Source organism: Phyllopteryx taeniolatus, chromosome 20, assembly GCF_024500385.1.
Source record: "Phyllopteryx taeniolatus isolate TA_2022b chromosome 20, UOR_Ptae_1.2, whole genome shotgun sequence".
Lineage (NCBI taxonomy): Eukaryota > Metazoa > Chordata > Actinopteri > Syngnathiformes > Syngnathidae > Phyllopteryx > Phyllopteryx taeniolatus.
The window spans coordinates 616,865-632,575 of record NC_084521.1 but is presented as its reverse complement, the minus strand read 5'-3'; the positions used below and the strand labels follow the sequence as shown (position 1 = coordinate 632,575).

General features: G+C 42.4%; 1 protein-coding gene across 11 annotated transcripts in view; it reads left to right on the top strand.

Moving 5' to 3' along the window:
• Nucleotides 1-15,711, top strand: part of LOC133470162 (RNA-binding Raly-like protein) — a 75,354-nt gene that overhangs the window by 45,088 nt on the left and 14,555 nt on the right. For all 11 annotated transcript variants that reach the window (XR_009785884.1, XR_009785885.1, XR_009785883.1 and 8 more), the window contains 3 exons: nt 9,526-9,598; nt 10,965-11,012; nt 12,610-12,800. Coding sequence is in view for 7 of the 11 variants with exons in the window: in XM_061758200.1 (XP_061614184.1) it covers nt 9,526-9,598; nt 10,965-11,012; nt 12,610-12,800 (312 nt within the window). In the remaining 4 variants the exon portion in view is untranslated. The remainder of the gene's footprint in view (nt 1-9,525; nt 9,599-10,964; nt 11,013-12,609; nt 12,801-15,711) is intronic.

Below are 15,711 nucleotides of genomic sequence, written 5' to 3'. Positions count from 1 at the left end.
GGGCAAGAGGCGGGGTACACCCTGAACTGGTTGCCAGCCAATCACAGTGCACATAGAAACAAACAACCATTCGCACTCACAGTCATGCCTACGGGCAATTTAGAGTCTCCAATTAATGCATGTTTTTGGGATGTGGGAGGAAACCGGAGTGCCCGGAGAAAACCCACGCAGGCACGGGGAGAACATGCAAACTCCACACAGGCGGGGCCGGGGATTGAACCCGGGTCCTCAGAACTGTGAGGCTGACGCTCTAACCAGTCGGCCACCGTGCCGCTAAACTGCAACTAGGAGTGGCAAAAAAAACTGCTTGAAGCAAGCACACTGTGCCTCTTATTTGGAGAACAGTGCGAGCAAGAGTGAAAACAGGTGCAAAGGAAAACTAGAAAAAGTGTGTTTTAATCAGCTGAAATGTGTTTGAAGCAGATTTTCACCTCGTGGGTCGGTCGGGAACGTATCCCGGCCATGAACAGCTTCGCTATACTTTGTTTTATACTGCTTAAAGTCTCCATTCATGTCACAAATAGCGGCATGCGCCTGTAAAACAGTTTGTAGCGTTGCTTTTATATTTCTATTATATTCAAATGCTGTTGTTCGGCCTTTTTATGTCGCACAGAGCGACTCTTTTGCAACAGTTATCCATCCCGGCCGCCTCTGCTTGAATTCCATTTCCAGGTGCCGTTTGTGGCTCCACGACTTCCCGCAGACGTTATCATCGATCGATTGGATGTCTCAAACCTTGGCCTTTCCATTTTCTGGGGAATAGCCATCATAGTTCATGCATGCCGATATGTCCTGATGCGATGCTGGAGGAGAAGAGAATTTCAAGTGGAGATTAAAGTCAAAAGAAAAATTATCCATTTATTTTTTTATTTATTTACAGCTATTTATGCATCCTGTCAACATTCTTTTTTTAAGTTGAAGCATCCATTCTTGTACTGCTTTACTTGCTGCGCTAGAGGTCAGAATTTTACAAATTTCCACTCTATGCTTTTATTTATAATACTGTACTTACTATTAGTGTTTAACTTTAAAAAAAATTAAATTCCCTTATACTTTAATTTTCATGTATACCAAATCACGAGATGACGTAAATTAAAATTAATGGATTTACATCAACTAATTTGCCTTTTTCTTTTTCTTTTTTGACGGTCATGCGCCAATCTGGAGTGTTGCGTTTTGTTGTGTTACTCCACCGCGGACTGCAGAGGGCGCTCTTATACGCTAAATGGGGGCCACACGAAATGAAGGCAACAGCTTGCATGCAATACAGTAGTAGTGCAACACACTTCATATTGTAATGATTTCAAATCAAACACCTGAACATGCATTTTTCAAAAATCATTCCAATCCTCCAAATAGAAAAAAAAATCCAAAATATTCAACAATAATTGAAAAAAACGTTTGTTTTTTTCAGTTCTGGTGAGTGGCCGTCAATCACTTTTCCAGGTGCCTGTTGTTCACAGACATTGCAAAATGTTCTATAAGCCATCTCACAATTCGTTGTTGCCCAAAATTAAGCAAAGCAAATTTATTTATATAGTGCATTTCATACACAAGGTAACTCAATGTGCTTTACATGATTAAAAGCATTTAAGAACAAAGAAAAAACATCTTATAAACATGTAAAACAAAGAGAAAAAATAAAATACAATAAAAAGTACAAATAAAACAGCACACAGTGCAAGAAATATCATTTAAAAGTGGAACTGCTCTAAAAAGCACGGGGAAAAAGAAGAGTTTTCAACCTGGACTTCAAAACATGCACACTTAGGGCTGATGTCACTTGTGTTGGCAACTTCTTCCGTTTGTGTGCAGCATCACCGCGCCACATGCTGCTTCAGCATGTTTGCTTTGGACTCCACTATTTGACCTGAGTCTGTCGATCTCAGAGCCCTACTGGATTTAGATTCCATTTCATTCATGTATTCAGGACTTAAACCGTTTAGTGATTTATAGACCAGTAGCAGAAATCTATTCTAAAGCTGACTGGAAGCCAGTGTAAAGACTTTAGAATTGGAGTAATACGCTCTGACCTCTTTGTGGTAAGTGTTGTTCGGAAGCTCACACAACGGTCTTGCAATTCAGGAGCGTGAGGGTACTTGTCAATTTAGGAACTGTAAACCGCTTGCCCGCTTTTTAATATACAACCCCAATGAGAGATAATAATCAGACAATATGTTTGGAGGACAGATTACCATCCGGTAACTCAAGTTGTTGGTGGCTCAGCAATTAGCCACAGCTAACTTTCTGCAGACAGAAAAGAATTTGGGTGTTCCATAACTAGACTATCCACAAATGTATAAATAATAAACATTTCAGAAGACTATAATAGAAATGCAATACAGGCAAAAAAAATATAAGAATGGATCATTTACAGTCTTAACAACGGCTATGCTAGCATGTATGTTGCTAGCATGTTAGCATAAGCTGGACAGACGGTCACGGTCTGTGAGCATTAAATCCAATATTATCACCGACAGTTATTTTATTTTTGTACAGCTCATTTTTCTAGATGTAAAAAGGTGTGGCAAAGTTAAACAACGTCTCTGCTTTATTAGTTTATTTAGAGATGTTGTTTTCTTTTGGGCGGTTGAAAAGGCGAGGAGGAAGCTTGCAGTTGCCTCTGTGGTGGTAGATTCCACTCTGCTTTAAATGCATCCTTTGACTGGCTTTAACATCTTTCCAGGCATAAAACTCAGTGAATAGATGTTCCGTTTCCCTCATAATGCAGTATTTGCCCTCTAAGTGGCATATGTTGAGACAAGGGCGCTCCTCGCCCCACCCCCTTCGCCTCCCGGCGCTTGGTATGCTCCAAAAAGAAGCGGCTCCACTTCTTCGTGCGAGAGGAGCCAGACGAGTCTGCTCCATTTCTCTCCTTCCCTTTTCTTGCTTTTCTCTTTTCCTCCGTCCGAACGGACAGTAATTCGACTTACCGAGCGGAGCCGAGGCACGCCGGACTGCTACAAAATGACCATGTACAAGTGCAAGCGTCGCAACCATCGCTGTGAGTGAGATTGATTGATTTTGATTTCGATTTTTTTGTTTTTGAGGCGTTTGCGCGAGATAATGAACGCGTGCCAGCGTGGAGCTGTCAATCACCTGGGATGTGCGGTGACGTCAGTTTTAATCATAACTGTAACTGTCATATAAGTGGGAAAACGACAACACCATTGTTAATATTAAAATGTGAAACGTAGCTTGTTATTTTGATAACGGTCATGTAAGTGTAAAAATAAGTGAATGTCGAAATGGAAATTGCATTTGGGTCGGGTGTACAATTGTGAAAATAAGAAAACTGCTATACTGTTCATATTCAAACATTAAGTGAAATTTTTTAAAACATTAAACGCATCTCATGTTTTAACTGTCATGAAAGTGTATAATTAAGTGCACCACTGTTAATGTCAAACTGGTAATTGCATCTGTTTTTAAATATTAACTGTCATACACTGTTATCAAAACAAAAAAAAACATATATTGTCTTTGTATATTAGCTGTCATACAAATATAAAAATAAGTGAACCATTGTAAATATCCATGCATTTTCTGAGACGCTTATCCTCACAAGGGTCGCGGGAGTGCTGGAGCCTATCCCAGCAATCATCGGGTAGGCGGCGGGGTACACCCTGAACTGTTTGCCAGCCAATCGCAGGGCACATAGAAACACACAACCAATTGCATCTTGTTTTTATAATTTTGAGGGTGGGAGGGGGGGGTGAATAGATCCATCCATCCATTTTCAACACCGCTTATCCTGGTTAGGGTCGCGGGACGCTGGAGCCTATCCCAGCTGACTTCGGGCGAAAGGCGGACTACACCCTGAACTGGTCGCCAGTCAGTCGCAGGGCACATATAGACACGGACAACCATTCGCACTCACTTTCACACCGTCACTGAGTGGCCTGCACCAAAGTCAGGCGAGTGTACCACTACACCATCAGTGACTGGGGGTGAATAGATTGAATCAATTTCGGAGTAAAGGTGTAAGATCGTGATTCTCAAAGTGTTACGCAGGCGCCCTCTAATGGAATGCAAAATAACTCACTTCTTAAATGCAGTTCAGTTGTGTTCAACTTTCAAATGTAATGCATTTGCATTTAATCTTTAACTGTTTGTTTGAAACATTTTTGTTGATCTCATGGTCAAGATACTTTTGTATTTTAATTAAATCAATTAATAGTGTGTGTGTGTGTGTGTGTGTGTGTGTGTGTGTGTGTGTGTGTCCCTATCTTTAAGCACAATGTTAATGTTCAAACTGTCCATGATGTTACAGAGGCATTGAAAAAACGTTTTTGAGAACCGCTGTAGTGATATAATCAAATGTAGATTAAAAATGGAAGCGCTGTGAATGCTTTCCGGATGACCTGTAGTTGTTGCTAGGTTACCGTAGCAAACAATGTGATACTATTAGCATAACAAGACAAGTAATTGTTTTCCTCCCAAATCTGGCCACATTTTATCCGTCAGAGAAGAACTTGAATAAATGGATGAGCGAGATGTTTCCCATCTTGAAAGTGGACTTAATCCTTCTTGATTCTGAAGAGTTCTCATGTCAGACATGAACTTCAATCACTTTGAGGAAATGAAACGTGCTTCGCGCTTTGTTTGTCACGCCCAGTTGAAGCTGGCTGTAAAACTGGCACATAAAGCAAAAGACAATTTGTCATTGTGCTGTCAAATCTTGCTTTTCATGATTAGTCCATTCCATAAAGTCTGACTAAAATCCATCCATCCATCTAAAGCAATATTTACCTTAGGAAACTATTTAAATCCAATTCATCCATTCACAACACCCAAATATATTAACAACAAATTTTTTTTGAGAGAGATTTGCTCTAGTTTAGCATCCGGAAAACTGTGTAAAATAAGTATAAATGCCCAGTGAATTGGCTCACTGAGCATTAAACTCATTTCGAACCTTTTTTGGCTGTGGAATGCAAGTCATGGTCCCTGTGACCATGTTACAGCTAGCTCAATGCTAACATATATTGCACAATTCCAAAAATAGACTCAGGGAAATTAGCATTGAGGTTAAAGAATATTGTAAACCTTCAAACAATTGCTGCATTACACACATGGGGCAGCAACACAGACAACCAAAGCGTACAACAGTACTCACAGGCAATAATTCTCTCTGCTTTGTGGGAACAATAACTATTACTGGAGCTTAGTAGGGGACCTTCTCTGCCTCTCTTCCAGTAGAGCTCAGTGCTGCCCAGCATTTTGTGGCACAAATTGGTACTACACTGAAGGTGCAAAAAAAAAAAAAACCTAGATGAGATGAAAGCGAGTTCGCTATTTTGTGCGCTGCCGGCCTTGCCATTAACATTATCTGTCACCGTTCCGGCTAAAATCCAACAGGTTTTACAACCTTCGGACAGTTGCAATATTGAGCTGATCGATCTCATATTATTATTATTAAAAAGCTTTTAATTGAGACATATTATGGATTTATTTTGGTCACAGTTTCCAGGTGACTCTTAAAAATGACAGGAAGCTTGACACCCATTCCCCCCACTTGTTGAGTATGCACGGTTGTTTTTTTTACGTGCCCTGCGATAAACACAAAAGAAATTGGATGGATGAAAAAATACATCTATATTGAACGATCGTCTAAATCAATACAACAAATATTACAGAATTCTCCGTATGTGGCCCCCAGGCCGTACGTTGCCCACCCGTGCGTTGGCATCTCAAATTCATTTCAGCTCTAACGCTGGCGAAACTCGACGGCCGAGGAGGCTTTGAATAAATCCAGTCTGGAAGCCGCTGCGCATGGCGACATATTGCAGGCGATTCGAGGGCAGTGCTGTCACAGCGCTCTGGTGAAAATCAACAAAAAGCACAAGGACAAGGGGGATGGGGGGGTCGGGAGGGTTCTTGTGAGAAGGATTCCAAACACGCTGCGTCTCGTTCAGGGCGGACGGCACAGCAATCGATGAGCCGACAGCCCGAGCTGCGGCAGCGGAGGGGGGCCGGGTCAGTCAAAGATCAGGGAGGCAGAGACGCCGTTTTTATTCAGTCGACGTCAGAAGACGGGTCCCGATGCCCACGATCGATCGGGTCCCGCGCGAGGTGCGGTGGAATAATGTCGACACAGTCTCGCCGGCGTGCAACAGTCGCCAAGCTTCCGATAAGTCGCTCACCGGGAGCCACCGCGAGTTGTTTTTCCTTGGTAATTAATGGGAGAATTCGCTATGACAGCTGGCCTGCTTGAGTGTTTCTCTCGCAAACTGAGAGTCAACCTGCGGCAGACGCACAGCAGGACAGCGAACCTTGGTACATCAAGGTCCCCAGATAGATCAGAATTATCTTTATTTGCCAAGTATGTCCAAAAAACACACAAGGAATTTGTCTCCGGTAGTTGGAGCTGCTCTAGTACGACAACAGACAGTCAATTGAGACATAAAGACATTGACAAAAAAAAAAAAAACAGTCACTGAGCAGTAAAGGGTTGCTAGTTATCTGGTAATGCCGGTACATTTATTTATTTTATTTTTTTTGACAATTGTGTAAAAAGATGCAGAGTCCTCTAGGACTAATATTGCAATAGTCTGGTGCAATGACCATTGTGCAAAGGGCGCCGAGACTTCAAGGAGTGTATGCGGTTTAAAGTGACGAGTAGTGGGATAATCTGGAACAATGTTGGTTATGCAAATGTTGCAGATACTCCTCAATCAGTGTGCAAATGGAGCAGATGCTACTCTGGCATGAGTGGCCAGTATTGGTCAACAACAGATATGCATTTCAATGTTTAAAGATCTCATATTTTACCATATTTTCTAGTATTTGAGATGTTACATTGTCTCTATGGTGCCGCAGTACACATGAGAAATCTGAATTCAAATGGTCCCCGCGTTCCTGAGTTGCAGATGTTTTTGTGCCAAGAGGCCTGAAATCAGCTCATCGGAATTTCTCGAATTTATCGACCCTTATTAGCAAAGATCCCTGCCTACTTCTCTGCTCCCGAGCTACCGGTGTCGGTGTAACAAACACGTGTGCCCTCACAACCAATCATGGAAACGGGGCGGTCTTAGCCAAATATGGACAAAGCTGATACAAAACTGGGTCAAACAGAAGTCACTGTCATAGGAGCCGTTTCTGGATGCTCGGATGACAAAACCAAGGTGTTGTTTGAAATGATATTGACACTTTTATACCAAGTCCATGTTAGAGAGTCACTCGATGGAAATACGGGACCTTTAAGCGATTGTTTTTTTGTTTGTTTTTTACAGTATACAGGCAAGTCCATTTAGAGTAATGCAGCTTTAGTGCAGTACCACGATGTGTCACAGCATGCCGGGCAGCACTGAGCTCTACTTGAAGACATGCAGCATAATTAACAGCAAGACTGAGAGACAGGGAAGGTCCCCGACTAAGCTCCAGTAATAGTCATTGTTCCCACAGAGCAGAGAGAAAAAATGCCTGTGAGCATCTTTGTATGCGTTACTGCTCTGTGTGTGGCATTTTGCATTCAAGTTTAGCATTACGCAAGCTGACTTTTGTTCGACAAAATGATATGGTTTGCTTGAATAGTTTGGTGTTTAAATATGCAATGTTTAATTCTCTCTTGTTTTCTGTGTCACTTTCACAGTAAACGTTCGAGCGAAATGTTCATTTTTGTTGCAACACAAGCTATAGGCCAGTATGTTTAAAAGGGCGGCTAGCTGGCTAGCTATTGCTAATGCTAACATGCAACAGGCTGGACGGGGAAACACACAGGCAACAAAATGAACACACTTTTTCAGTATATAATGTGGCAGAACAGTGGAATTGGACACTTAGTAAGTGCTTTGATCAGATGATTGAAAAAAGTACTAATATTTCCGGGAACAAAAATACTCAATTTGTCCACATTGTTGTGTTGTTCCAGATTTCAACTGGGAGTGGCAAATGAACAACTTGCAGCAAGCACGGTTTGCCTTTTATTCATTTGGAGAAGGATCTTGGTTTCCTCTTATGCAATCCTCCTTTTTAGACAAGAGAGTGAGAACAGGCGCTAAGGAATACTTGCAAAATTTTTCATAATTGTTTTATATTGTCTGTATCTGGTAGATTTTTAGATATCGCGGGTGAGGCATGAACGCGTCCGTCATGATTGACCGCAAAAATGTGAATTCCAGGCAGGACGAGGAAGTCTCCCAAAGTGGAAGCAGCTATCGTAGACACACAGGCGATGCGATGGTTGCTTTAGGTCCTGAATACATGAAAGGATGGCGAATGGCATATAAGCCCAGTCAGATCATGGCTGTTATGCTGCACACAAATGGAAGAAGCTCATGAATGTTTTGAAATGTTTGAATCACGTAAAGCACATTGAGTTACCTCGTGTATGAAATGCGCTACATGGATAAATTTGCCTTGGCTTTTTTGGTGTATGCCGTGAAATGTGGGCAGAGCATGGTGTCAAAAGTTCGACCAAGGGCTTAAAGTTTGAGTGAGTCGATTTGGCCCCGGCCGCCCGCGTCCCAGGAGCCTCAAAGCGGGAGGACCTCGCGACGACCTTTGCCGGAAGCAATTCCGCATCACTGGAATCACTGGGTGGTCGCGTGACCTTTCGCAGTGAAAAGGCTTCAGAGAGCGTCAGATGTTTTGCTCTTTTTATGCTTGCCGCTTTGAGCCCCGATGGCGTCCCGTCGCCGCATCGCCAAGCGGCGCTCCGTCGGAGCGTTATTAGCATTGTTTTCGATACAAAGTTACTTTCTTGTTGCACTTCAGTGTCAGGAATATTTGTTTTTCACAACTGAATTATTCATGGGCCTCATCAAGTCGTGGGTGTTTTTGGAGTGCGTCTTCATGACTTGATGACTCCAATATGTTTCAATACATTACGAACCTAACGCGCGCGCAAAATACAATTTGTGGATTTGATATCATTCTGATGAACAACTTGGACATCTGGCTAAGCAAATGGAGTGCACCTGGGCTTGAAACTGCAATTCGGGTTGATAACGGATTACTATACCTTCCCGTTTCTAGAGAAGGTGCGCTTGATTTACTTACCTACGTGTCCAGGTATGATACGAATAGAATTCATTTGTACTTTGTGCTCAAATTTTACCTACTTTGTGGCCACAAATTAAATGAAAGACAAACTGCCTGCATTAATTACCAGATTCTCAAATCAACCAAATAATGTCCACAATCAAATCATTTTCTCTGCAAGTGCGACATCAATAGTTTGTCTTGTTTTTAGGAAATGAAGGATGGAGACGAGCGCAACAGTAACAGTTGCCGTTTTGAATGAGTCAAGAGGCTGAGCTGCTCTGTGTTTGTTTACGGAGCATACATCCGGTTCAAACGTGAGCCAGTGACACCTACTGGTAATGAAGGGATTATTTTTTTCAAAATTGAGCTTGGTTTCAAACTAAAATAGGAGAAAAAAAAGCTTCCAGCTTTTCGTTGACCCAGGAATAACCCTCGTGAGTTGAGACGCGCCGAAGTCGAGAAGAACCGTCGATCAGCTGACACGATGAATGGATCGATGTCAAATATGTGATGTGATTGTTGATTGTGTGTTTCCAGACATAAACATGGCCGGTGAGCCGAAACCATACAGGCCCAAAGTCTCCAAGAGGCCTCTCTCAGCGGTCTACAGGTATCCATATTCATTCATCTTTTGTATATTCATCCATCCATCCATCCACTTTCTGAGCCGCTCCTCTATCCCAGCTGTCATCGGGCAGGAGGCGGGGTACACCCTGAACTGGTTGCCAGCCAATCGCAAGGCACATACAAACAAACAACCATTCGCACTCACAGTCACACCTACAGGCAATTTTAGAGTCTCCAATTAATGCATGTTTTTGGGATGTGGGAGGAAACCGGAGTGCCCGGAGAAAACCCACGCAGGCAGGGGGAGAACATGCAAACTCCACACAGGCGGGGCCGGGGATTGAACCCGGTTCCTCAGAACTGTGAGGCTGACGCTCTAACCAGTCCTCCACCGTGCCGCCCTTTTGTATATTCATTACCATTAATGTGCACTATGTTTGTCATTATTCTCTCATTCTGTCCTACATATTGTGTATTATGTAAATTTTGGCCCACCTTGTTCTTTAATCTGGCCCACCGAGCATTGACATTGTCAAGATGGCTGCAATATTTATTTAGCATACATTGGTTGTTTAAAATTTGTTAAATCAAACTATTTTTTTAAATTAATTTTCTATCACTTTAATCATTAAATAATGTGTTAATTGATTTGTTGTAAACAATTCAATACAAAATACTAATACATTTATTTTTGTTTATTATAAATAAATTAATTATTAATGATAAAATAATTACAAATTAAATTACAAATAAAATAATGGTTTTTACATTTGATCTCATGGCCATTTTTGGCATAATTGTATTATAAAACATGTATCTCATTAAATAATGAGGTAATTAATTTTTTTCAGTGATATGATTTTTTAAAGACGCACTCTGGGCATGCAAGCGAAGATCCCAGTCCGATGAGCGCGGTGCTCGTTTGCTCCAGTTGAGCCTCACAGGGCTAAATCTCTGCAAAGCTCTTACTTACCTAATTTATTCATTTATAGGTTGTTTTCATTACAAAGTCTCATTTGCATTTTATTGCCGCGGGGAGAGCATGTGGGATATGTTATGAGAATTCCCCACAACTCTAAATTGAAATTGTTAATGAGAATTCTTGTGAGGGTCGCAAACATGGGCTCCTTCCAAGCTTTCTATTTTATTCTGCGCATTTTAAAGCAGCTTGTGCTCAGCATTGATTTAGATTTCCCAACCCCCCCCCACGATGTCTCCCCTCCGCTCCGGCTGACTTTATTTCTTGACGCGCTATCATGTGTGCGACTCGCTGCGTAACCTCCTCTCGGCCACCCCGGTTTGAGCCGCTTCGCTCCGGAATGGAATCCTCGCAATAAAGAGCCATCTTATTTCTCTCTCTCTCTCTCTCTCTCTCTCTCTCTCTCTCTCTCTCTCTCTCTCTCTCTCAGTGGTTACGAGTTTGACTACGAGTACTACAGAGATGACTTCTACACCAGGTACGTTTCAGCTCGCTGTTAGCTTTGATGCTATCGCATCTCAATACAGCTGCTATCCAGTGACCCACCCGCGATCGGTGAAGAATAAAGAACTTTTTTTGTTTGTTTTTTAAATTATTTTTTGTATATAGTTTCTCCCCCTCCCACAAGCGTTCAACACATTTAAACTTATTGAAACACACTTTTTCCAAGTATTCCTTAGCGCCTGTCCTCACTCTGTCACTGGAGCAGCTGTCCAAATAAGAAGCAAAGAGTGCCTGCTTCAAAACAAAAGAGAATTAAACTTTTTATATTTGAAAACCAAACTTGAATAAAACCATGAAGCCACAAGGTATTCTTTATCCTCTACAAAGAACAACTGATCTTGTTATCTTGTTATATACTGTATCTTGTGGACGAACGATGCCCCCCCCCAACCCCCTGTTCCAATACAGAGAGGGTTTGCGGTATCTTAAAGCAAGTGCGTCCAATTTGGAAAACATTGGTTTGAATGCAAATGTTGACTGTTGCTAAGCGACCACTGGAAATCTGCACTCAAGGTGCCTTAAAGGAGACAGACATATTATGGTGCTTCTTTGTTCACAATTTAAAGCAGTTCCCGTGTCTTTGTAAAAGCTTCCTTATGTTCTGCAGTGAAAATACACAAAGGATGAAGAATTACCGCCCACTGAGTAGGCACTTGTTACACCCGCGTTTGGAGCCACGGCGCACCCCGCCACCCTCTACTGCTGGGCCAACGCCGAGTGCGGCTTTCCACTTACACGTCGGCAAACACAAAAGTGACGCATCCCTTGCTCCCACGTAGACAGCTTTTCCGGTCCGTGCCGCTTATCAGAAGCTAAACACACTTTTGGCTTTGACATTGTCGTGCTTCAGTGTAGCCGACTTTAAAATGGCGGATCTTCACCCAGCCTAGCCACCAAGTCATAGGCGGAGAAAGTCTGTGTGCTTCATGTGCTGTAAAGTATCTGCACTGTTATGTCACAATCAGGCAAAATCCATAATTACAGCATACTTTTCACCTTATTTCTTGTCTTGCTGAAATTAGCCACTGCTCACCGTGCCCTCATATACTGTACTGATGGGCCAATGGCGAGTACAGATTTTGTTACCATGGCCACTAGAGATGTGTGAGTGCCAACTGCGAAGCGCACACAAGCCCCCCGCAAAGGCAACATGGATTGTGTTTTCACTCTTGGAAGCAGCACTTCATCACCGAACTGCCGCTGACACAAAAGCTTTTTTCCCGTTTTAGGTCTAGATTGCCAACATTATTTCTATTTGCTAAATGCCAGAGAAGGATTTATTTTTTTACAAATATATATGATTGACAATATAGTCAGGCATGCCAATATTTTGAGTCATTGCTGTATTTATTTGTTTTTCTTTCTTTCTTTTTTTTATTTGTTTTTCTTTCTTTCTTTTCTTTCTGTTATTGTTGTACTTATTACTAATTAATTTTCTGGTTTTATTAAGTTATTATTAAAGTTGAGTTGTGGTAGTTAAATACATACTAAATTTGATTTCAATATCAGTCATGACTTTTCCGATAATCTCCCAGGCCTAATTGAATGGTTTTGAATCTTTTCATTTTGAGGCTTTTCGACTACCACGGCCGAGCGGCGGCGGCTGTGCCGCCGCGAGCCGCGGTCCCCCCGAAGCGCTCCAGGGTGGCGGCGGCCTCGTCCCGCCGCCTCAAGACCTCCTTCCCCGCCAAGACGTCCTCGTCCTCGTCGTCCTCGTCCTCCAGACCGCCCGCCTCCTCCTCCTCCTCACCCGCCGTCAAACGTACGTACGGCCTGACGCTTTCTTGCTTTATTCTGTCCGCCGCAAATGGAATTTTTGTGCTTTTGAAAAGCTGAAGGCTGAATGCAAATCTCCAAAACTTGTCTTGTCGGAGAGGGCGAGCGGGAGAAAGAAAAGCCTCGTAACCATTCCGTACTTTTAATTTTCAATGCATTTGTAGTGTGTTCCTGTCCGATTTTGAACACCCTCATAATAATTGCTGATATCTAATTATGAAGTACAGATCATTTCAAAATGTATGAATAGCCTTTCTGACAGTTCTAAATGATGAGGATAAGCGGTACGGAAAATGGATGGATGGACGATTAATCCTTAATGTTTCAGAGGAAAGGAAGAAGTGTATTTTTGTTTTACAATGCTGGTTTTTGGATAACAACATCGAGGATCAGTAGTTTTTAGTGTTTAGTATGTATGATCATTCTTATGTAGTTGTACTCTTTTATTTTTTGGAGATTCCGCCATGACTCCTCATAGACCAACAAGCACGTGAACCTGTGCAAGCAAATGTGGTGGAAATGCAGACAGTTCTCAAGACTACCTCTTGAACACTGTTAACACATAACCCATCAAAAATATGTGCAGTCTCATAGACTCACAGATTTTCTTCCATTTACACACGAGAGGTTAAACCACTTCAGAGTTGTCTACCGATTGTCGACTCACGGACGATGCCATTAACATTTTCTTTTGCGGTCATCAGCTCGCCGTGCACTGTCCAATCAGATTCAGACACGCGCTCATCCAATCGCATGCAGATCCCTTCAAGACCTCGGAAAACATGTAACACAACTGCAGGGTCGCTGTTGCCTACAGTATAGAAAATAATAGTATATAAGTACTTTGAAAACATTTCAGGAGGAAGGAATGATTTGTAAAAAAGTACGATAGCAAATCTGCAGTAATGTTACAGGGATAGTGAGAGTTTTATAAGATCCGGTTGTCTGTGAGCCCGTGAAGATGTCCGATTTGTGATTGGATGAATGACTTGGGGGGGGGGGCGCAGTGGACGAAGGAAGAGGATTGCAAGCGAGGATGAAGGTTGAGAGAAACACGAGCTGAATGTTGTCTTTGGCGACAACCCTTCATTTTTACAATAAAAAGGTTATTTATTGATCACTACAGTATATCATTATTATTGTTATTATTATTATTATATTTTAACTGTTACAGAAGGGAATTTGGTAAATTTTCCTTTTTGTGTATTTTGGCCCATTTTGAGAAATGTCATCAAATTTCAGAAGTGAACGAATGACATTTCTGTTATTTTCTTGTTGTCTACAATGGGTCAAATTTGATACAAAAAGTTCAAAAGCGTTAATGCGCTCCAGTGGCTCCGACTAGGAAATCTACAGGAAATCTAAGTCTAATCCTCGTCAAGCGAGCAGCAGGATCCATCTGGCGGTGATTAAGTGCCACAGCATCAGTAAGTCATTCACGCGCCATTGGGTCCGTGTCCGCCGCGTGCACATGGCTTCTTTTGCCGTCTCGCCGCCGTAATTGGTCACAGCGTTCGTCTCGGCCCCGCTGTTATCTCCGCTCGGGCGAGCGGAAAGACAAAAAAAATAAAATAAAACGCTTTTTGGAGACGGGCTTCCAGACGATGAATCGTGTGCTCCATTTGTTTGGTATGTTTGACAAATCACTTGGGCCCAAATAGAAAAGACATTCCAAAGAGCGGTCACCACGTGAGCTAAAAGAGCAAAAATTCATATTGCGTGACATCAATCTTTGTGATAGCATCATTTGTACCGTGGACTTTTTGGTCACCTGTCAAAGTCAACTCTCCAACTATACACACGGTCCCAAGTGTACCAGATGGACTTCCAAATGTACAGTGAATTGTGCACGGATAGTAGAAAAGCGCAAAATGTTTGGAATTGCCGATATCAGTGGCTCCAAAAATAATTCAAGTATCGCCGTCATGACCAACATTAAAATAATGCTCGTCAAAAACAAAACAGAGCTTTTATTCCTGGAAGCATAATTCATATTTTTGTAAGCCGCTGTGACATAAAACATTTTAAAAATGTACTGTAGATATAAGTTCAATACAAATTATATTTCAGTAAATGTTTCAGTACAAACAGTTCTTAATATTTCAAACTCCTCTTAAAAATAGGTTGGCAGTGATTTGATTTCTTGAAAATGCACCCTCCCTGCGCATGTAGTTGCGCATGCGACAAAAACTCCACGAACAACCCAGGCTAAACTTAGCTCCTCCTCAACAGGCACGGCTCATCTGTCAGTCGTGTAGTTGTAGTCGATTACTTCTCACGATTTTAAAACGATTTCGGATGAAACGGCAGCTCGCCGCCTTTTTGTCCCGATAAACGCTTTCTTCTTATCATCGTGGTAAGTGTCCCTCGGCGAGTGCTGATAACGTGGAAACAAGAAAGTGTCAATTAGCGCTTTCCCGCCCCGAGCGGCAGGTGAATCGTACGGCTGCCCATTTTTTGCCGCTTCCTGCCTGTGCGGCTGAGGTTGTTTTTTACCTCCAATAAACTCTGGTGAGGGATTAAAAAGTCCTCGCCAGAGAGCGTGTAATATGTTTTATTCATCGCACACACGCTCGCGAGGTATGAATAACGGCGAAAAAGGACGTTTGGATTCCGAGCACATCTCCTTGGCCTGGAAAACCCTTTGGTTTTGTTTACCGAGCGCTCAAGCGTCTTCTCCGCAGCGCTGTCATAATCCGACGGCTGTCAAGGAGCGTATCGTCTTTTGGGCTCAGCCGCGCGTCTGCGAGACGACGCTGGGTCGCGTGAGGAGAAGAAAAAGACTGTGTTATTTATTTATAGTCCATAAGTGTGTGATCTGCTGAGGGGGTCCGACATCTCCCGCTTCTTCTTGGGGGTTTTGTTTTTTCACCCCCTAAAACTTAAGTTCGGTGTCA